The 23713-nt window shown below is 43.6% G+C and overlaps 1 protein-coding gene across 22 annotated transcripts in view; it reads left to right on the top strand.

Moving 5' to 3' along the window:
* The window catches only part of DLG2 (discs large MAGUK scaffold protein 2), an 891570-nt gene that overhangs the window by 511903 nt on the left and 355954 nt on the right, over positions 1-23713 (top strand). Inside the window, exon 1 of one of the 22 annotated variants that reach the window (XM_053385501.1) lies at positions 3305-3769. The exons of 20 other annotated variants lie outside the window; for them this stretch is intronic. In XM_053385501.1, coding sequence (XP_053241476.1) covers positions 3692-3769 — 78 coding nt within the window. In that variant the 5' untranslated portion in view covers positions 3305-3691. Of the gene's footprint in view, positions 1-3304; positions 3770-23713 lie in introns of those variants that run through there. One more of the 22 variants, XM_053385504.1, reaches the window with a different exon arrangement.

Genomic DNA, 23713 nt, shown 5'->3' with positions numbered 1-23713 from the left:
CATCAATTCTTCGGCGATCAGCTCTCACTCCCATACATCACTACTGGGAAAACCATAGCTTTAACTATATGGACCTTTGTTGGCAAGGTGATGTCTCTGCTTTTTAAGATACTGTCTAGGTTTGCCATTGCTTTTCTCCCAAGAAGCAGGCATCTTTTAATTTCGTGGCTGCTGTCACCATCTGCGGTGATCATGGAGCCCAAGAAAGTAAAATCTCTCACATGTGCCATCTATTGTACCCTATTATTGTTTTCTTGTGGTTTAGAATTGCATGGTTGAACCAGATATGAAATTTATCCTCGGGAACAGAGCCCTGGCAGCATCACCACTTGGGGTTTGGGTGAAGCTATTCCTTAACAAGCAAAGATTAACTCCCTGCCTAAAGCAGAGGCACCTTAATCTATTTCTGCTGCTTTAAATATAGTGGCAGTATTAAAAATGAAAGAACAGGGGCTGTTGGTTGCATTGCTAATGGTATAGACTGGGTGTACATGGTGTTTGCTGAATGGAGTATGGGCATCCATTTATTTCATGGAGCAGGTCCTCAGAATTCTGGCACAACAAGTGAAGATCTATTGTAGGAAGAAGCCAAATGACTTCGTATTTTCCATGTATGCATTTTGTTACAGCCTTTGGTCATAATCATCTACAAATCCTGTTGAACACACCTTGCAGGTTTTGACTTTAGGTAACCTCTTGTTTCTAGTGAAGAGTCCTGTATAAAAATAGCCTTCCCTCTGCTCCTGTTGCCCATTGATGTGATTTGGCCATTGCGTACTTCAAGGTCCTTGTAGCACTGCAACTGAGCGTGATCTTCATTCCTGTGTGAAATCACACATTGCATCTAAGAGTGTCACTTGTCTTCAGCTAGGACAGCTTGTAATGTTCCATGTCGGAGGCACGTTTGGTTATAGCTGTAATATTAAAAAGAAGACAAAGAAATGAAATACCAATCCCTCTTTGAAAAGATAGGAAGGAAAAGAGGGAATATATATATATTCTCCCGGTGCAGCACTGTTTCTTTGGGAATCGTAGTCAATAGAGTGGTGCTTCTCCAACAAAAAAACAAATGCATGGTTTACAAAAGCAGCAACAGCGGCTAAACATATAGGATGGCAAAATCAGAATGGAAAGTGCACACCCAACTTTAGGCACAGGGAGTTCATGGACCTGGTGAAGGCTGGCCCTACCATTGGGCAAAATGAGGCAGCTGCCTCAGGTGGCAGATGCTGAGGGATGGTAGTCAGGTGTTGGAGTATGAAGTCACTTCTGGAAACCTAGTGAAATATATTGCAAGTTTAGCACTCATTTCTGCGTTATCAACAAATGGATTTCCCCCGCTGGAATCAAGTAACAAGCAAATAAACTTGTGCTATATTTTTTAAAATAATTTTTATGAATGATTTTCTTAGTTTACAAAAGTACATGCCACTTTTTCAGGTTGTGTTTTCTACAGATCAGTTACATTCGTTGTGAGACATTAGTGTTGCATGCAGTCTAAGGTTGGGAAGAGAAGAGGGGGTTGCATGGCGTGTGGTATATTTCTGAAGTCATGCTTTTATGTCATGTGGAAGCTCAAACAGAATTTGCAAATCAGCAGTGAGGGAAACATCAGGAAAATGGGATAAATTGCCATGTGAATACATCCCAGCTAAATTTGTGGTTAAGGTTAAGGATTCCTCCCCAACTGCTACCCACAATTATGTGGGGTGCTTTGAATACTTTCTTCTAGCCTAGGAACATCTAGCCTGGCATGATCACATGACCATGCAATGTTGCTACCCTTAAGAAGAGCTCTGCTGGATCACACCAAAAAACCCTTCTGGTCCAGCATCCTGTTCTCACAGTGATGTCCCAAGTGAAGCCCGCAAGCATTCTCCCTATCTGTGATTCCTAGCAACTTATATTCAGAGGGTTACTGCCTCCAGAATGCATATACACCCCTCCATCTTTTTTGGAGTCACACCTGCTTTGGCCCCAACTCCCATTATGAAGGTTCAGCAGAGTTCTACTTCTGCATCACTTTTCTGGCAGGGGATGAGGGCATCAAGTTGACCTCTGGAGATAAGGAGACCACTGTGCCCAACGCTGCCACTAGGTCTTGTAAGGGCTGAAGCCAGGACCCCCACAGGCACCTGCTCCTGAGGAGCCAGAAGTTGCCCATTGCACATCACCAGTCCAGCTGCGCACCCCAGGAATGAGGCTATAGAATGGATGCTTGTCAACATCCATAGTGCTTTGTGATTATTCTCTTCTTATCTTAAAGGGCTGCTCTCTGAAGCTGGATAGTCTGCAAGGGGAGAAGTGAAGCTGACAAGGGAATTTGGATATTTCAGTTAGGGTTGAGGGAGAAATTTGATTCAGTTTGCACATCAAGGTGGACCTACCTAATTTACACCCTCCGAAAATGATGCGCATACTGAAACACAGCCATCCTTCAAAATGTGCAGGTTTCTGACTTTTGCAAGGCAGTTATCCAGTAATGTGCATACACTAGGGTAATGTTCGCATTTTAAAAAGGCATACCTTTGTGAAAATAACGTTAAAAATGCATTAAATTGCGGGGAAATTGCTTGCAAAGATGAGTACATTAGGAAAAATTGCATGGAAGAAATTCACACTAAAACGATTGTGAATTTTATATTTCACAGACTGATGTGGAGAACTGAACTTAAGATTAGGGGGTGGGGTGGGGAGAAACTGTAAGACACCACCAGATCCACCCACCCCTTATACTAGCCTGTGTTCACCATTCTCCCTCTCTTACACACCTTTAAAGAAAAAATATCCAACTCTTGTGACCATGCACCACCTGTGCAAATGAGAGGATGCTTGGCAGGGAAATCATTCTGGAAGATGAGCACAAAGAAAAAAATGTTGGGAAGAGCGACAAGTAGCTCTAGACCCCAATGTGTGGGTATGGACTTAGGGGGGGAATAGGTGTTAATAGTTTTCCCCAGGGGAGAGCTAGGAGACTGGGAGTGAGTTGGGAGCAGCTGAGTCTCCCTAGCGAGTAGGGAGGAAGGTTGGGCAGGATTGGTTTGCAGGAGTTCGGCCAAGTGACAGTGTCGTGGTTATGTTTTGTGCTTTAAACAACTACTCTCCTGGGCCTTTGAGACCTGGACAAGCTATGAAAAGATTAAAAAAATAATCTTCATGTACTTCATTCTCACTGCAACATCACATATCCGGGAGGTTTGCCCCCCTCTCTCTTTGAGCTGTTCTGATTCTTAGCTGCATAACTCAGAAACAGAAGCAAGGAGTTAAATTTCAGCAGGCGAGAGAAGCAGGAGGTGAGTGCTGTGCTTCACTAGTTTACTGCGGCGCCTTTCATGCGCTCTCTCTCACACACACATGTAGTTTGTGGTGTCACTGCTAAAGAACTGCAGACAGACACTTAGCAGCCTGGATGTGAGCTGGATGCAAAGATTCCTCACCCAAGACCTCCTGCGGGCAGTATGTAAATATACCTGCCTGCTGGTCACACACAAGAACCTTATTCCCCTCCCTTCACTTCTTCCCTCCTCCCCCCCCCTCCTCCCCACCACAGTCAGCTACTAGAACTGAAAAAGACCCGACAAAAGCGGCAGTAGCAAAACAGTGAAAAGACCTGAGCCGTTGCCACTATTGCCTCTGAGCTCCGGTGGAAGTTTATTGTCGGTGTGGCTGGGGAAAATCCTCGCTGCCTACGATGCTGGCTTCGATCTGGTATGCGAAGAAGCTGGGACGCAGGTTTGTCCATAACGCCAGGAAAGCAAAGGCAGAGAAGGTATGTTGCTACCAAGGGAAGGAGCCTCTCTGCTGGTACCCGCGGGTCTCTCGGTGTCCTGTGCTGTGTCTGATTGTGCCAGGCGAAAACACGACCTGCTTAACAGTGTAATGTGATTAATTCAAGGAACGCACTGCGACTCCCGTGTTTATTTATTTCTTCACCCATGTCATCCTCTCCTTCCCTGGCTGGTCTCATTTAAATCCTCAGCAGGTGATTTCTTTTGAAAGTCTTTTGTAGGACCTTTTTTCTTTTTCTTTTTGGACAAAATAACCTGCTGTGCATCTGGCCTTTGTGTGTGTTGACACTCAGGGCTGGTGGGGATGGGGGGGGGAGAGTATGCTGGTAAACTTGTTGCAGTTCTACACTATAAGGCACGAATGCATCCGGTGCTTCTTAACTAAGTGACTCTGTTTTTCTTCATTTGCATGATTTATCAGAGGATATATGCCCTTGTTTTGATGCCACATGTGCATGGAGTGAATGGAGAGCCTTGTGTCTGACACTTGTATTTCTCGATACTTGTTGCAGTAATGTAGTGCAGTTGTGATACACCTCTTTAAAGGGCTAGTAGCTAGGATTACCAAACCGAACAAAACCCACAAGCCGCCCCTTTGACCTTACTTGCCTAATTTATCTAACATGCACTGTTATATTATTTATATTTCACCTCTGCCGCTTGTCCAGCACCCTCCCGTACCAGAATGTGTGATGCCTTTGTGTTAAATGATACATTTTTCAGCAATCAACCATAGTGGTGGGGTTTTGTTTCAGATCTGTCCCTTAAGGACAGCACTTAGTGATTTCAAATTTATGGTCCTGACAACGGGGAGGAAAGAGAGGAATGAAGATTGTTTTCGATTTTGGAGGGGAGAGAGGAGATGGCCCTGGGCTCTGCAGAGTTCCACGGTATCGGCTAAATGACATGATCCTTTTTCCCTGAGTGGGATGGTTGATGTTCTGAAGAACTCTTAAGCCTTGGGTTAAGGAGGTGGAGGAGAGAGTCAGAAGTATAAAGGTGTATTGTGAGCACCTTCACTGCTGAGATATGTCAACTCCCAGGGTTTCTATGGTCTTTGATGTATCAAAAGAATTTGTCCGGTTATTTCTTTGGTATTCCTTTTGTGTTGGGCAACCTGATAGCCAGACCCTGCACACAATTGCTCATTCACCTGGCCGGAATAAATTTTCCATGATCCAGAGCTACCATAGAAGGTGATTTATGAAGAATGTGAGCCAAAGGTATGGTGGCATCTTCGAGTTTTTGCTAGTGAAGAATTGTATAGTGTGAGAGATTTATTCTTCTTCATTTTTTAAAATGTTGCATGCTGATGTTGCATCCCATCACTGGGCAGAGCAGGATTATTTATAAAATTCTGTTTGCTGGTTTATAGTGTGATACCACTACCTGAACCACTACAGCAATGCACACAGGACAGTAAGTCTTATGAAGTCAGACCAGCAGTGCAATTGCCCCAGTGTGCTGTCTCTAAAAATGGCAAGTAGCCAGGGTGCACTTAAGCTATTAAAAAGTGCCTTACTGGATCACACCCAAATCCTATCTTGCCCATTTCCAGCAGTAGCCAGCCAGATACCCTTAAAGCCCACAGCAGGGATGTGAAGGAAACAGTCCCTCCCACCACTCTGTGACCATGCCCAGCACCTGAAAGTTCCATCATGGCTGGTAGCCCCATTGATACATACATCCTTAATGAATGAATTGAGGAAGGGCCACAGCTCCGTGGCAGCACATCTGCTTTTCATTCAGAAGGTGCAGGGTTCAATCCCTAGCATATCCAGGTAGGGCTATGAATGTTTAAGTCTGAAATCCTGCTGTCATTCAGCGTAGACGATATTAAGCTAGATTCAGGTAGGTAGCCGTGTTGGTCTGACGCAGTTGGGGGTGTGTGTTAAAAAAATTAAAATAAAAAAAATAGTAGCACTTTAGAGACCAACTAAGTTTGTTCTAGGTATGAGCTTTCATGTGCATGCACACTTCTTCAGATACGAAGCTAGGCAGACCCAAGGTTTGATTTAAGCATCTTCCCATGTTCTGTGAATGGCCCAATCCCAATTTTGAAAGAAAGTAATGAAAAGCAACACTTCCTCCCCTTATTCCTGGGTCTGTTGATAACTGCGTTTACTGAATGACCCAGTGTGTGTGTGTGTGTGTGTGTGTGTGTGTGTGTGAATAATATTCTTCCTATTCATTCTCCCCACCCCATTCAGAATTTTGTAAACGTCTTGCCCTCCCTAGAGCAGTGGGCATTGATAACATACCTTTTATGTTGTTCCCAGCTCCAGGCATTCTGAAGCAGACAGATGCCTCAAGTATAATGATGCACCTCCTTGGCAAATAGCCATTGATATTCTCTCCCCGGCACTCCCCCACACACAAACATTGCATGAAGCACTTTCTTTGTGCACCCCGCTTTGCAGACCTTGTTCCATTTACCACTTCTCCTTCTCCGTTTTCTTTTCTTTTCTTTCTTTTCTTTCAAACAGAAATGCTTCTTCTTGTTTTGGAAGCCAGCTTACATGACAGTGTGCATGCACAGAAGAGAGAAGGCAATGAAAAGAGGCTAATAAGGTGGGGAGGGGGGAGACACACATCAACAATCTCCATCACTTTTGAAAGAAAGGCCCTTTCTCCATCTATCTCCCAAATGGGAATCTATCTGAGACTGACAGCCACATTCCATGCCCTTCTGATATTAGCCATGTGAACAAACTTGTGTTGCGTGATTTTTTTATTTTTTTGCAGCAAGTTCATAGAATTCCAGTGAGCAAATCTAATAAAAAGAGACATTTCCCTTGTGGTCTAGCAACATGCGATATGAAAACGTTTTTTGAAATTGCATCCCTGTGAAATGAACGTCTTTTCTACCACCACCAACGCGTCTGTCCACTTTTTAAGATGCCATTGATGCTTATATATGTATTCCCCCCGCCCCGTCCTATGAGATCTCCCAGAACAAATATTGGAGTTTGCAGTGTTCAGGATGTAGTCGGAAAGGTACAGGCAAGTAAAAGAAATGAGCAATAATAGAAAGAGCCTTTTCTCCCCTGGCAATTGAGAGACTAGCAGATTTATAAAGAGGATTAGACAAATCAGTGGAGGATAAGGCTATCAACAGCTACTCATCTGGGGTAAGAGGCATATTTCTGAATACTAGTTGCTGGAAACCACAGGAGGGGAAAGTGCTTTTGCATCCATGTCTACTTGGTGCTGTGGGTTAAACCACAGAGCCTAGGACTTGCTGATCAGAAGGTCGGCGGTTCGAATCCCCATGACAGGGTGAGCTCCCGTTGCTCGGTCCCTGCTCCTGCCAACCTAGCAGTTCGAAAGCATGTCAAAGTGCAAGTAGATAAATAGGTACCGCTCCAGCGGGAAGGTAAATGGCATTTCTGTGCGCTGCTCTGGTTCACCAGAAGCAGCTTAGTCATGCTGGCCACATGACCCGGAAGCTGTATGGCGGCTCCCTCGGCCAGTAAAGCGAGATGAGCGCCGCAACCCCAGAGTCGGCCACGACTGGACCTAATGGTCAGGGGTCCCTTTACCTTTACCTACTTTGTGGGCTTCCCATAAGCATCTGATTGGCACTGTGAGAACTGCATGCTGGACTATATGGGGCATTGGCCTGATCCAGCAGAGCTGCTCTTACATTTGCTGGATCAGACCAAGGATCCATTCATCAGGTAGCTTCTTATGCACTTATCATGGCATGAGCTTACGCTACACTGCAACCAGTCTGTTGGTCTCTCAACTCTTCATTCTCCATCATCATCATCATCATCATCATCATCATCATCATCATCATTATTATAGATCATTTACTTCCTGCCCCTTTCCCAATGTGTCCTAGATTTTGAAATCCATTAATTTTTTTCTGGGAGATCTTATAGGCTGCATGGAAACCAACAATGTCTAAATGTTGGAGAAGTGTACAGTGGTACCTTGGGTTCAGAACTTAATTCATTCTGGAGGTCCATTCTTAACCTGAAACTGTTCTTAATCTGAGGTGCCACTTTAGCTAATGGGGCCTCCCGCTGCAGCCGTGCGATTTCTGTTCTCATCCTGAAGCAAAGTTCTTAACCCGAGGTACTATTTCTGGGTTAACGGAGTCTGTAACCTGAAGCATCTGTAACCTGAAGGATCTGTAACCTGAGGTAACACTGTATTGAGGATTGGGGGGGGGTTCATTTTCTAGAGTGACACTTTCAAGTATGGTTTAATATTTTCCTCTACTAAACTGCTAGGAAAATGTCTGTTCTTGGATGTGGTCGCAAGAATTCTGTGAACTACTGCAGCAGGAGCAGAGATCATTAGCGTGGAGCATGCATTGCATGCAGAAGAGTCAACCCCTGGCATCTTCAGTTAAGGATTAGGCAGTAGGAAAGATCTCTTTGTCTGAGCCCCTGCTAGTCAACATGGTGATAATCCTATAGAGCAGTGTTTCCCAACCTTGGGTCTCCAGCTGTTTTTGCACTACAACTCCCATCACCCCTAGCTAGCAAGACCAGTGGTCAGGAATGATGGGAACTGTAGTCCAAAAGCAGCTGGAGACCCAGGGTTGGGAAACACTGCTATAGAGCAGCTTCCTATGTTCCTAAGTCATTGCATATATCATGTAACACAGTGGTGGGGAACATTTTTCAACCTGGAGGCTGCAATCCATTCTGACAGACTTTTGAGGGCCACGTAGCCATAGTGGGCCAAGTTGGAAGGAAAAGTGAGCAGAGCAACACATGTTAATTTTGCTTTTGTAGAATAGAAGAAGAGTTTGGATTTGATATCCTGCTTTATCACTACCTGAAGGAGTCTCCAAGCGCCTAACATTCTCCTTTCCCTTCCTCCTCCACAACAAACACTCTGTGAGGTGAGTGGGGCTGAGAGACTTCAGGGAAGTGTGACTGGCCCAAGGTCACCCAGCAGCTGCATGTGGAGGAGCGGGGAAGCAAACCTGGTTCACCAGATTACGAGTCCACCGCTCTTAACCACTACACCACACTGTTGTTTCTACATGCACTCAACATGCCCCTCTGTCTCTTCCATTCAAACAAACGAGCAAGAGCCATCACCAGAGTTCCACGGACCACATCCCAGCTAGGCAAAAGTGCTTGAGGTGTGAAAGAGGGTCAGTGAGGAGTGTGGACTGGAGAAAGTTTTGAGGGCCAAACAGGGAAGCTTGGAGGGCCACATTTCAACACACCCCTATTATGAAACAAGTGCATTCAATTTCTGTGGCAAATGGAGAACATGGCATGTGGCAACCAAGAGAACCAGGGGATTGGTTAAAAGCATAAGTAGTCTCAAAGAGCCATCACCTCTCAATATGAAACCGGGGAGGGGGGGTGAAGGTCCATACAGCTGCTGCTGCTGCTCATAACACAAAGCTCTAAAAAAAATTATCTCTCTCACATTCACTCTCTCTATCATCTATCTAGCTTAAGGTTGAGATTTGGTGGCTGCTCCAGTGAAGACCTATAAATAAATAATAGATGATAGATGATAGATGATAGATAGATAGATAGATAGATAGATGATAGATAGATAGATAGATAGATAGATAGATAGATAGATAGATGATAGACAGTTGAACTTATTAGTCACTTGTCGCCCAAACAGTCTCCAAGCAACTTACATGGGGGGGGGGGGAATACTCATATAAAACATTAATATTCTATACAATTTATTGAAAACAGCAACAAAGCAGCCCCCATCCCTCATAAAATTGATAGAAAACATTTGGCAGCATGCTCACAACAAGGAACAGAACAATACTCTCATCCATTAATCATCAGACAGAAAGAAAAAAATCAACATCGGCACCCACTCCAGCCCAGAAATCATTCACATCAACCCTGTGATTATTATTTTTTTAATCTTCTTGCAAAACCCAGAAATCCAGAGTCAGTGCCAGCTGCATAACATTGGGGAGTGGGTCCTCTGAGGATGAGCCAACAGCTCTCCTCTTCTTCCAGGGAGCACATCAACAACTGCAGAGCAGGGAAATGTGGAAAAAGGTTACCATGCACAGCTGAGCATCCCCATTGTATCCATGTTGGCCCTTTGTACTCGTACTGTAGTGGGTGCTGCAAAAGCAGGATGTGCCCGGGATGTATGAAGATAACAGATGCTCAGAATGATCTTGATGCTTAGAAGTGGGCTGATAATAAAAGAGAACTCAATGAGGACAGCATCTAACTCAGAGGAAAAAAGGCCCAGGTACTGTAATATACGGAGGGAAATTGGTTAATATACCTTGACTAAAGAGCCCCTGATGAGTTGTAATGGATAACAAAACTGAACATGACTCAGCTGTGTGTGCTGTGACTTAAAAGGCCTAAACCTCTTCAGGATGTACTAAGAAAAGCATATTATCACAGCCCTGGGGCCTATCATTCTGTCCCCCGCCCTTCCCCAGGCTCTCTTATTAAATTGCTGTGTCCACTTGTGTGTCGGCTAGATGGATTTTGAAGAAAGATGCTGACAAAACTGAAAGGAAATGGGGGTGGACAAGACAGATGAGGAATGATCCAAAAGACAATTCCTCCAAGGAAAGGCTTTGGGGGAAGAGTATGGATAAGAGGCAGAAAGAAAGCCACAACCCTGTGCCCATTTTCTTTGGAGTAAGTGCTACGGAAAGCAATGAGACTTCTAATTCGATGCATCTAGGCTTGTGCTGTACAGTGGACACTCGGGTTGCGAATGTGATCCATGCGGGAGGATGTTTGCAACCAGCAGTGTTTGCAACCTGCAGCGCCGCGTCTGCGCATGTGCAGTTGCGGTTCGGCACTTCTGCGCATGCGTGACCGCCGAAACCTGGAAGTAACCCGTTCAAGTACTTCCGGGTTTTGACGAGTCCGTAACCCGAAAAAACACAACCCGAAGCATCTGTAACCCAAGGTATGGCTGTACACAGGAACAGAGGAAGTTGGCTTTTTCCCCACTGAATTAGACCACTGGTCCTTCTAGCCTACACTGACTGGCAGCTGCTCTCTGGGATTTTAGACAGGGAGCATTCTCAGCCCTACCCTGAGATGCCAGGGATTGAAGCTGTGACCTCCTGCAAACGAAACAGATGCTTTGCTACTGCAGGAGGAAATCATTTATCCTAGCAAAATCATTTATCCATTAGCAAAATGGGGCTATGCCCTGCAAATTCAGGGATAGGAAACATAAAGACCAACAGCAGCCTCATTTGTCAACTTAAGCTCTGCCCCATCCACTCATCATATATACTTGGAAGATGTGGGGAAACATAGCAGAATGATAGGAAACACTGGCCATCTTCAACCCAGTTGCTCACTACTATGCTTAATTGGGAAAAAGTGGGGTGGGAATCCAGATGGGTTAGTCTCTTGCAGCAGTAGTAATAATAATAATAATAATAATAATAATAATAATAAATAAATACATACATACATACATACATACATACATACATACATTTATCTCCCGCCCTCCCCAGCCGAAGCCGGGCTCAGGGCGACTAACAACAATAAAAAAAATCAGATACGAAATTAAAAGACGCCTGCTTCTTTGGAGAAAAGCAATGACAAACCTAGACAACATCTTAAAAAGCAGAGACATCACTTTGCCAACAAAGGTCCGTATAATTAAACCTATGGTTTTCCCAGTAGTGATGTATGGAAGTGAGAGCTGGACCATAAAGAAGGCTGATCGCCAAAGAATTGATGCTTTTGAATTATGGTGCTGGAGGAAACTCTTGAGAGTCCCATGGACTGCAAGAAGATCAAACCTATCCATTCTGAAGGAAATCAGCCCTGAGTGCTCACTGGAAGGACAGATTGTGAAGCTGCGGCTCCAATACTTTGGCCACCTCATGAGAAGACTCGACTCCCTGGAAAAGACCCTGATGTAGGGAAAGATTGAGGGCACAAGGAGAAGGGGACGACAGAGGATGAGATGGTTGGATAGCGTTCTCGAAGCTACCAGCATGAGTTTGACCAAACTGCGGGAGGCAGTGGAAGACAGGAGTGTCTGGCGTGCTCTGGTCCATGGGGTCACGAAGAGTTGGACACGACTAAACGACTGAACAGCAACAAATTATTTCATAGACACAACCCCACTTTGCCAGATGGAAAAGAATCAATCTTACGCACTCTGCATTGTAGTTAGGCACCCAGTATTCAAAGGCTTAGGCATTCTCATATGCCAAATGGACAAAGCAGGTGTTTCTTATAAGGGGATTAGGCAAATATATGAAGGAGATGGTGCTAGTCTCACTGGCTAGGACCAGAGGTAGCATATCTCTGAATTCCACTGGGTGGTGAACAGCAGCAGGCAAGGGCTTTTGACATCATGCCCTGCTTGTGGACTTCCTGAAGGCATCTGATTGGCCTCTGTGGGGAGCAGGATGCTGGGCAAGATAGACCTTTGGTGAGATCCATCAGGGTTATTCTCTGGCTCGACCAGCGTTGGTGGCACAGAATTAGATCAGGTGAAACATTATTTCTTTATGGCATCTCCCATTTGCAAGCTTTTGTCCATAGAAGTTTAGAGAATGCGTTGATGGCATGTGATGGTTTTTACGATGGCACAGCTCAATAGCTCTCAGCCTAGGCAGTGTCAGGGTAGAAAACTGTTTTGGGGGGGCATTCACTCTGACCTCCTGAAAGACATGCTTTCATCTTGTCCTTCCTTCAAAGAGCTTAAAGGTAAAGGGACCCCTGACCATTAGGTCCAGTCGTGACCGACTCTGGGATTGCGGCTCATCTCGCTTTTTTGGCCGAGGGAGCCGGCGTACAGCTTCCAGGTCATGTGGCCAGCATGACTAAGCTGCTTCTGGCAAATCAGAGCAGTGCATGGAAACACTGCTTACCTTCCTGCTGGAGCGGTACCTATTTATCTACTTGCACTTTGATGTGCTTTCGAACTGCTAGGTTGACAGGAGCAGGGACTGAGTGACGGGAGCTCACCCCGTTGTGGGGATTCGAACCGCCAACCTTCTGATCGGCAAGTCCTAGGCTCTGTTGTTTAACCCACAGCACCACCCGCATCCCTTTTTCAAAGAGCTTAGGGAAGCATCATTTTATGTTGACACAACAACCTTGTGAGGTAGATTTGGCTCAGAAAGGTGATTGGTCTACAGTCATCTGGTGGACTTCAAGGCCAAGAAGATATCTCAACCCGCATTTTCTGAGCATTCCAGCACTCTCTCTGTTTCACTATGCTGATTCTCCTTTACTTTCAAGTGCCTGAAATCCAGACACACTTTGACTGCCAATAAAGTACTTTAGGAAACAACCAAGGTGGCTGCATCTCTATATCCAATCTAAAGCTCTGTATAAAAGTATATATATAACCACAAACGGCAGTTCTGGTGGACAATGGCAGGATTTGCTATAATCAGATAACAGTGGTAGATTTAACAGTCTGCGAAGTCAGTAAAAGCACTCCTTTATTTCATGGCACTATCAGGACATGGAATTAAATGGGATTATTTGAACAGAATAGCAGCACAGTCTTAATCATGTCTGCTCAAATGTAAGTCATTTTGAATTCAAGGAGACTTGTGACACCTGACTGTGTTTCTGAAAGTATACTATGTCACCAAAACATCACATACTATCTTATGCTCTGTGTATGCAATAACCAGCAATAATAGGAACAGTAGAAATCTTAACAACATTTTCTGTGTTGAAGATGCACAGAATACCTTGTTCCTTTAATATTTCTGTATAGGAAACCAATATTAGGTTACTGATGGAGACTTAAGGCTGAGGTCAGGTGCTTAGCTTAAGCCCACCTTATGAGTTCACGGTAGAGAATAATAATAATAATAATAGTAATAATAATAATAATAATAGTAATAATAGTAGTAGTAATAATAATAATAATAATAATAATAATAATAATAATAATAATAATTTATACCCCGGCCATTTGGCATTTGGCTGGGTTTCCCCAGCCACTCTGGGTGGCTCCCAACAGAATAATAATAATAATAATAATAATAATAATAATAATAAAGCAATAAAACATCAAACAGTAAAAACTTCCCTAAACAGTGCTGTCTTCAGATGTCTTCTAAAAGTCAGGTAGTTGTTTATTTCCTTGTTGTACTTTCTGACTCAGCTCGGTTTCATTGCCACTGTAATGCATTTCAGTTTTGAAATTCTTTGATTCTAAAGGTCTTGCAGTCTCTGAAAAACCTGAAGTTCTGCCTAGAGGAAGTTAGTTGCAATCTACTACATACCCAGTGAAATCGGAAGGATTGCAGTGTATCACCAAATGCTAAAATATCATAGGCTCGAATGATATTTGGGCTTTTAAAATTTTGATAAAAAGGCAAGTGATAGGGGACATAATAGAGGTATATAAAGATTATATATGGCATGGGAAAAGTAAGCATGCATTGTCTGTTTCTCTCATAATACTGGAGCCTAGGTCATTTGATGAAGCTGAATGATGGAAGCTTCAGAACAGGAAAAAACATCTTGACAATCTGTCATTGGACGTAGCACAAGCACCCAGCCATTGATAGCCTTCACCTCCATTAATCTATGTAATCCTTTTTAAAAAACCCTCCAAATTGGGGGCCATCTCTACATCTTGCGAGAGTAAATTCCATACTTTAACGATGTACTGTGTGAAGAAGTGTCTTTTTTCATTTGCCTGGAATCTTCCCATCGTTAAACTTAATTGGATGGTCCTGTGTTCTAGTGTTATTTGGTCTACCTAGGATTCCCACCACCCCAACCCCAGGAACCCCACGTTGCTGCCATGTGATGACTCACTAGCCATGTGATGACTCAGGGTAGGTGGTGATGGCTTGGGGAACTCAAGTTTCAGCAAGCCAGGTGCAACTATGGACAATTGCAATGCCTCCTTCGCTTCCAGGTAGCTCCTGTAACCTTTCCTCAACAGTCTTAACTTCTTTTTTTAAAGATATTGTTCACATTTTAAACAAAGTGAAGCACCATAAAAGCAGCATGGCATTTGGAAAACAACTTCCACACCAATGCTTCCATTAATTGCTAGTTTGGGAGCTCCTGCTGTGAACTGAATGGAGCTAGTTTGGATTTCTTGCTAATGAATAGCCTGCTTTTATTACCACTGATAAAGGGGGGGGGGGAGGTATAGAAAAGTTAAGGATCTTGGCTAGCTTTCTCTGTTTTGGATCGTATTGAGATTTTTTTTAAAAACCCAAACATTAGCAGGTTCAAAACACTCAACGGTCTGCCGTGTTCCAATACAGAGATTGATTTCCTCTGCCTGCATTTAATATATCATTCTGCTACCTCTGCAAGGTTCTTAGAATGCATTTAATTCAAATATTACCCAGTGCTTTATAGACCCTCTCAGCCACCCATTTTCTCTGTTTCTGCACTTCAGAAGTGCATTAGGAAATGGTGCACCTGACGAGCTAGAATAATTGCCTTTGGCATCCGTCATTCAGTTGGTGACGTTCATGTTCTATGCGTAATAAAGCAGAGCGTAATTCTTATTTGCTTCTGAGAATGAGCGTGGTGTCATTTTTTTTTTTGTTGGGACATTTGGGTGTGAATTTACGGATGGAGGAAAAAATGATTTGGTCCACATTTTGAAGTGAACCGGTGTAATTTACTGGCCCTAGAATTATATATAGGTTGGAATGCAGATTTCAACCAGCTTTGTGTCCCTCCTCTGAATTTTGCAATGTAGTTTCGGTTCCAAAAGGTGCACAGAAATGCATATTTTAGAGGGGGAAAGGTGCAGGGAAGCATATTTTAAGGGAAGAACGTGTATAAAATTGGCATGGTTAGTACACGTTGCCCACTTGTGATTTCCAGCAACTGCTATTTGGATTCATGCTGCCACTGACAGTGGAGATAGAACATAGTCATTGTGGCTAGTAGCCACTGACAGCCTTAGAATCATAGAATTGTAGAGCTGGAAAGGGACCCCGAGGGTCATCTAGTCCAACCCCCTGCAATGCAGGAATCTCAACTGATGCATCCATGACAGATGGCCATCCAACCTCTGCTTAGAAACCTCCAAGGAAGGAGAGTCCACAACCTCCAGAGGGAGACTGTTCTAGAGGTGGGGAAAGCAACGAAGAAAGCAGAATGAGGGGTGGAAGTGTTGTGAGAGCCAGTGTGGTGTAGTGGTTAAGAGCGGTGGTCTCGTAATCTGGGGAACCGGGTTCGCGTCTCCGCTCCTCCACATGGAGCTGCTGGGTGACCTTGGGCCAGTCACACTTCTCTGAAGTCTCTCAGCCCCACTCACCTCACAGAGTGTTTGTTGTGGGGGAGGAAGGGAAAGGAGAGTGTTAGCCGCTTTGAGACTCCTTAAAGGGAGTGAAAGGTGGGATATCAAATCCAAACTCTTCTTCTTCTTCTTCTGTGGCTACATGAGCTGACATTCTTAGAGCTCAGCTTGTGCTGCACTCAAGAGCAGAAACTTACAGAGTGAACCACCGCCACCACCCGGCTGTAAGGATGGGTGAATCTATCCATTTTGGTTTCTCTCAGTTTCTCATCTCTCCCACCCCCACCACCCCCGTCCCTTAAACTTGGTTCTCAACCTTTTCACATCAGTTTGCACTTGGAAAAGGAAAAGAAAGCCCATCAATATTTTAATGCAATTTCCCCACCTAATATACATTTTTGCATATATTTTCCATACAATTTTGTATGCAATTTTGCCCAATCTTTGCAAAACGATTTTAAAATATATTTTGAATGCTATGCTATTTTCACTAATATATGCATTTTTCTGCACACTTATATATATCTTGGCTAAAGAGCTGCATTGCAAAATTTGGAGAAATGCACATTTCAAAGGAAATGGCTGGTTTGCATATGTTGCATATTTTGGTTTGCATATTGCTTTGGAAAGTGCAAATCAGTTTCCTTATTTTATGACATGAAGATTGACTGATGTTTCCTTTCCCCCTTAGCGATGTTTTCTGCTGATATAAACTGGCCAATGTTTTAAAATGATAGTTATTTGTTAATACTACTTCCTAGGGATTTTGGATCTGTTTTGCTTTTTTCTTTTCTTTCCCTGAAGTGTAGTTCACCTTGAGCGGACTGCGCCCCAGAAGGCAGCTTATACATAGTTTTATTCATAAGTCCTGCACCTTTATATTTGCATGCCCCCACCTGTCAGAGCTGACAAAAGGGTTTGACAACTCCTCACCTGTGAATAAACAAAAGTAATGAGACAGCAATATGCAGGGTGCTATGAGGGTACTTGCAAAGGGCAGTGGATGGGAAGCTACAAATCATTTCAGAAAATGCTATAGATACCTCAGCATCTGTGGTATTTAGGGTCCTTCAGGCTGCTTTTGCACCCCCTCAAAAATATGTGTAGATATGAATTGGATCAAATATATTGCTATCAACGGCCTTTAGTGTGGCATTAAAAGCTCCTGGGAAAGCATTCTGGCTCCAGCTAGTCCATACATCTATTAGGTACGTGGCTTGCCTTCAAGTTCTCTTAGACCAAAGCGTTTCTCCCTCCTTCTGTCAGGATAAAAAAGGGTTTGGTCTTGAGTGGGACGTAAACATTAATTTGCAGGAAGAACTGCTGGCAGTCGAGAACCGTACTGTAAACCATGGCTGCACAAAGAACTCTGAAGGTGTTTAGATGTTTTTCATATTGTAGTGTTTGGCGGGTGAGGATAGCTGACCACGCACTTGCCTCAGTGAAGAATTTGGCCTTCCTTGGCCTCAAGTGTGACTGCGCTGGGCTTCCGAAACCATTTCATCAGGAAGATTTGAGGGACTTTTAGGCAGGTAACACGGAAAATTTAAAAACACACACACACAAACAACACTCTTATAACCTTCATGTAGGGCAAAAAGCAGGATACTTCTGCACTCCCTCAGTTTTTTATTTCATTTTTATCACTGGGAAATAATAATTTTGATAGGCATTAATCAACCACAAAGAGCATAGGTTTGTGTGAGTATCCTGCATATAGACACACTATATTTTAGACCAAAGCTATATTTTAGACCACTATATTTTAGACCAGGCCACTGAAGAGAACATGTTTGACTGCAGGGTTATTAAAGAGCGCTCATTTCTACATATTTTAATGTACACTTTGCCTTTGTAAAGGTTATTAGAGCGCTATTTTACATATTGTGAGGGAATTTTTTTTTTTAGTTCTCTACCTTAACTCATTTTTAAAGAAACACTGCTAAGGATAAGTTAAAGCTTTGAGTTTCTGTCAGGGCCTGTCAGGGCTCGAAGAGTGTGAGGCAAAGGCAGGGCACCTGGAGAGTGACCCCCCAAAAGAGACCAGTGATTTATGGGGTGTGACGCCACCCGCAAGGCAGGAGTTAGGGGAAGAAGGAGAGTCAGGGCAGTCTGAGACTGCTGTCTCCTAGAACCAGGAGGGGCGTGAAGTGGGAAGAGCAGCAGCGCCTTCCATGCAGGAGAAGTCTCAGATTGCGGGCACACAACCTGTCAAGGGAAGGGTGTATAAGCCAGGAGAGCGGTGGGCTTTCCCTGTTGCTGCAGCTATGCCATAGGACCCAGACCTATGCCAAGAGGCTATAATCATGTGTGCGTCTGGAGCATCGTGGAAGCTGCTGCAAGTATTCCTCTTGCCAATAAAGAGTTAACTATCAGACATGTTCTTTCCTTAACTGGTATGGGCCATGACAGCTTCTGTGGCTTTTTTCGGCAGACCTTCCTTTTTAATTTTAATTTTTTTTGTGCACGGGCAGCTTGGGTTCAGGCATGGGTGCGGGCAGCTGGTGGTGGATAACGGGGGGTGGGGGTGGGGTGGAGCTTAACAACTACTTTGAAGGTGACTCGGAAACTGCAATTAATCCAGAATGCGGCAGCTAGACTGGTGACTGGGAGCGACTGCCGAGACCATATAATACTGGTCCTGAAAGATCTTCATTGGCTCCCCGTACGTTTCTAAGCACAATTCAAAGTGTTGGTGCTGACCTTTAAAGCCCTAGACGGCCTTGGCCCAGTACACCTTCTGGCGGTTCCCTCACTGTGAGAAGTGAAGTTACAGGGAACCAGGCAGAGGGCCTTCTCAGTAGTGGTGCCTGCCCTGTGGAATGCCCTCCCAGCAGATGTCAAGGCAATAAACAACTATCTTACTTTTAAAAGACAACTGGAGGCGGCCCTGTTTAGGGAATTTTTTAATGTGTGATGCTGTATTGTTTTTAATATTCGTTTGGAAGCTGCCCAGAGTGGCTGGGGAAACCCAGCCAGATGGTCGAGGTATAAATAAATTATTATTATTATTATTATTATTATTATTATTATTATTATTATTATTGCAAAAAAAAAAATCTCAACAACTTTTTGTGTCTGGAGTTTTACCTCTTGAAATATGGCAACCCTACTGCTGTGTGATTACTTTGTTGGTAGGTGGGTGGAAGCAGTCAATGGGAAAGACCTCTGCTTGAGATGCTAAGCCTGAGCTGCTACCAGCCAGAGCAAACTTTACTGGGTCCTATGGACAAACAAAATGACCTGCTACAACACAACTTCCTACATTCCTCTTTGACTGCCAGACCCTATGCAAACATTTTTTGCTTTTCTGGGAAAATCCACCCGAGGAAGATTTTCAAAATGTACTTTGATTTTATCCGTTTATGCTTTAGACCAGCCTTTGAGAAGGGGGTGTCAGAAAGAATGAGAAAGTGGTGACTCAGGGAGAAGGGATGAGCCCACTCAATTTTCGCTCAGACCACACCTGCCAATGGCTTTGACTTTATGCACATTTGACATGTGGCTCCTGACAACACATCCCTGATGGAATCTAGACCTCAACATTAAAAAAATAAGATTGCCCAACACAGTCTTTTAATGGGACACATGGAGGAGTTAAACTAAAGCTGTAACGTAGCAGTGTGTCATGAACAGCATCTTGGCACCATAGCGGGAAACTGGATGGATGGATGAAGTGGTGGAAGCTGTTTATTACATTTCCACATGTTTTTATCATCAGCCGGCACAAAGAGATCCATAAAGTAGGGTTCTACTTAGGTGGCTGCTGCTGCTGCTGCTGCTGCTGCTACCCAGGATACAATTAAGTCTTTTGCCATTAAGGAGGAGGTTTAATTTCAACAGAGCACCTTCAGCTTTGCCACATTTAGTAATTAAATATTTAGTTGTGTATTAAATTAGGCATGCCGCACAATCATTGGGAAAGGGCTCTTCATTTTCCGCAGCATAAATGTTTTACAAGGCACTGTATTGCTTCTGGTAAATTAATAATGAATATTTTTTTTGGAGTTTAAACTGATTATTAAAATCTGGAGGAAAATTAATTTAGGGACGCAAAGTCAACATCTAGAGTGGGCGATCTCAATTTGTTGTGGCATTGGGAAAGTGCTAGTTATCAGCTAATTGGAACGGCAGTGGAGAAATTAAAAACTGAAGCAATTTGGTGTATGGCTTGGGGCTGATTTCCATATTCATGTTCCTAAGCAGAGGTTGATCCTCCCCCTCCACACCCACTTTTGCAGACCCAGCATAGCCCAGAATGTCTGAATTGGGGGCTTCAGTGCGTGGGAAGATAAAGGTCAAGACCTTTCCAAATTTCCTGCCCCCAAACCAAGCCTTTGCACAAACCAAGTCATACATTTCCTAACTTATCTCCCTGCTTTAGAGTGCTTGCAAGTGAAGGTTGGGAACATATTGCTTCTCACTGCACTGCGAAGTGCATACTCTTATATGTATGCATTTATTTATGAATTGCTTCTCTGCTTAGAAATGGCCCAAGGCAATGTCTAAGAAATAACAAACACAAGGCATTTAAACAATTAAAGATACATTATGGGGTACCATGCTGAGTGTGGAACTCACTATTACAAGAGAGACCAGATCGATGCCCCAAAACAGTAGCCTTCCGTGGAAGGAAATTGAACCTTTATGCTGTGATTAGGGTAAGGGTCCGTCCAAGGCAGACCCTTTATTAAGGCAAGGCAATTGCATTGGAGAAGACCCTCATCAGCCAGGACCACTTTGAAACTGTTCAATAGGATGTTCTGATTACATACAGGGCTAAAAGCGTCTTGGAGAGATTACAAAGTCCTACCCTCCAACATTTCTCCAGTGAAAATAGGGACATCCCTTTCCACAATGATATTTTTTACTATTTATGGCCCACACATCTTAAACTGGGTTGCCCCAACCACTCTGGGTGGCTTCCAACATATATAAAAACACAAGAAAATATTTAATATTTAAAAAAACCCTTCCCTATACAGGATTGCCTTCAGACGGCTCGGGGGTTGGATAACTCCACACCCACCAACATTTCTCCAATGAAAATAGGGACATCCTAAGGAAAAGCAGGACATTCCAGGATCAAATCAGAAACTGGGATGGCTTCTGTAAATCAGGGACGTCCTTGGGAAATAGGGACACTTGAAGGGTCTGCAAAGTTGTCACAACAGGGGTAATGAGTAACCACAAGGAACTAGCTTTACAGGAAAAACATAGGAAAAACAGCATTACTGAAGTCAAAACTCCCAATATTCCATACTTTCTTCATTCAACTAGAGCCAGGGCTTTTTCGGCTGTGGCTCCGACCTGGTGGAACACTCTGTCACAAGAGACTAGGGCCCTGCAGGACTTGACATCTTTCCGCAGGGCCTGCAAGACAGAGCTGTTCCGCCAGGCCTTTGGCCAGGGCACAGCCTGACTCCCTCCCTCGGCAATCTTTGTGGAGCTCTGGCCCAATGGTGGCCAGTGGCTTGAATTTAATTAATTTTATAATGAATGATTTTAGAGTGTTGTTTGTGTTGTACTTTTGTATTGTTTTATTGTTGTTAGCCGCCCTGAGCCCGGCTTCGGCTGGGGAGGGCGGGATATAAATAAAATTTATTATTTATTATTATTATTATTCTTTCACCTTCTCTCCCATGTTCGTACTGACTTCCTTTTTACACTCTTAAGATGTGGCCTTAAGATCTAAACATGCTCAGGCCTATTACAGGCCCCAGACCCATACCTTCTGCTTCCCCAGCTTCCACTGAGTTCTCCTCATCCCCTCTACAACATTTTGGCGCATAAATGGCATATAAATAAATACATCTACATAATGTGCATCGCTTAATGCTACATATATTTAATTTAACAATTCATTTTTTATTTAGTTATTTTACATTAGTGTTTGATTTAACGATAAACAAACTGAATAAAGTTATTATTTAAATATGAATAATTAGTATAATAGCAAATAAAGCAATGGCGGCAACAACATCATGTTGCTATGTAGCACATTTTCAATTACATGTCATGGTGTTGCAGTGGAAAAACATTGTATAAGAATGACACACCATGGGTGTTAAATTTTGTTGTAGCTGCTATGGGATGGATGAATGGATGGATGAATCGGTCAGTTTCTAGTCAGCGTTACTTTTGCATTAATCTTCCCCCCCCCCAACAATACAGGTCAAAAATTATTTTTACATAAGCATTTAAAATATTTTTAAACAAAGCTGGGTTGTATCCAACTAAGTTCATCCCAGTGAAATTAATGGACCTGTGTTAGTTATGTCAATTTAATTTCAATGGGTATATTCCAAGGGTGATGGACATTGGATACAGCTCCTCAAAACATGCATTTTGAGTTGAGAACTGTGCTGAAACATCCAGAAAGTGTGGAAACTGGTCGACAACCAGCTCCTGATCTGCATGATAACCTGGGAGGTGTGTATTAGGTCAATTCATATCAGCAAACCACAAAGATCAAATTATCCCTGTGTTATGATGAGGAGTGGGGAATTAACACTCAGCTTTCAGTGATGACCTCATATCACATTCCACCCTAGAACCATAACAATAAAAAATAGTAATAGCAATAATATTAATAATAGGTCTCCAAGTTTCATACATATAAAATCAACTTGCATGCTCACTCCCAATTTGAAGCTGTCAGTAGCAGTGCTAATTACAACTACTGTATTTTCTGGCGTATAAGACTACTTTTTAACCCAGGAAAATCTTCTCAAAAGTCGGGGGTCGTCTTATACGCCGGCTACAGCAGCAGTTCCTGCAGCAGCTCCTCACCAAAGGATAAAACAACAGCAAATTAAATCAGAGGACACCAAGCTCTCTAGATGAAGCAGAAATACGCTTGAAAATTGCCCCCTGAAGCCCCCGGCCACTGGGAAGTGGAGCGGATTTCCGAGCCGGACTGGAGACTGGTTTTTTAAATTTTTCTTTGGTGTGCGTTGGAAGAGGGGTAGTCTTATACGGCAAGTATATCCCAAACTCTATATTTTAACTGGAAAAGTTGGGGGGGGGTCGTCTTATACACCCAGTCGTCTTATACGCCGGAAAATACAGTAATAGCTACATTAAAAGCCGTGTTATATAGGTTGGCTTTCTCCATATTCCTGAAACTTAAATGATATTGCTAGGTAGGTGGTATGCGACCATAGAAGATGCTTCTTCACACCCTTGTTGATTAGACCTTGAGTAGCACAATCAAAACCCAAGTTGTGTTGGGATGAGAGAGCTTGGATCCAGTGGAAACTTGAACTCTCCCATGTGATAAGTCCTTCATCACAGCTCAACCAGGACTTCGCCAGCAGAACCTAAGCAGGTCCAAGTCCCCCAAAAGAGGTGTTCTGGGGGGTGCATGACAGGGGCAGGATGGGGCAAGGAAAGACTTACACCTTTTCCAAACCCTGCTCAACCTGGTATTGTGACCTGGGGCACAATTCTCAAAACTCTGGCCCAGACACCCCTGCCAGCTCAGACTCCAGGAGTCCCTCCAAGTTCTTCCTGAACTGAGTTTAGAATAGGGGTAATTTACACCTTGATAAATTGTTGTTGTTTAGTCGTGTCCGACTCTTCGTGACCCCATGGACCAGAGCACGCCAGGCACTCCTGTCTTCCACTGCCTCCTGCAGTTTGGTCAAACCCATGTTCGTAGCTTCGAGAACACTGACCAACCATCTCATCTTCTGTCATCCCCTTCTCCTTGTGCCCTCCAT

The sequence above is a fragment of the Podarcis raffonei genome, chromosome 4 (genome assembly GCF_027172205.1).
Source record: "Podarcis raffonei isolate rPodRaf1 chromosome 4, rPodRaf1.pri, whole genome shotgun sequence".
Classification (NCBI taxonomy): domain Eukaryota; kingdom Metazoa; phylum Chordata; class Lepidosauria; order Squamata; family Lacertidae; genus Podarcis; species Podarcis raffonei.
Note: the sequence above shows the minus strand (reverse complement) of the source record. Positions and strands in the feature narration are given on the sequence as shown.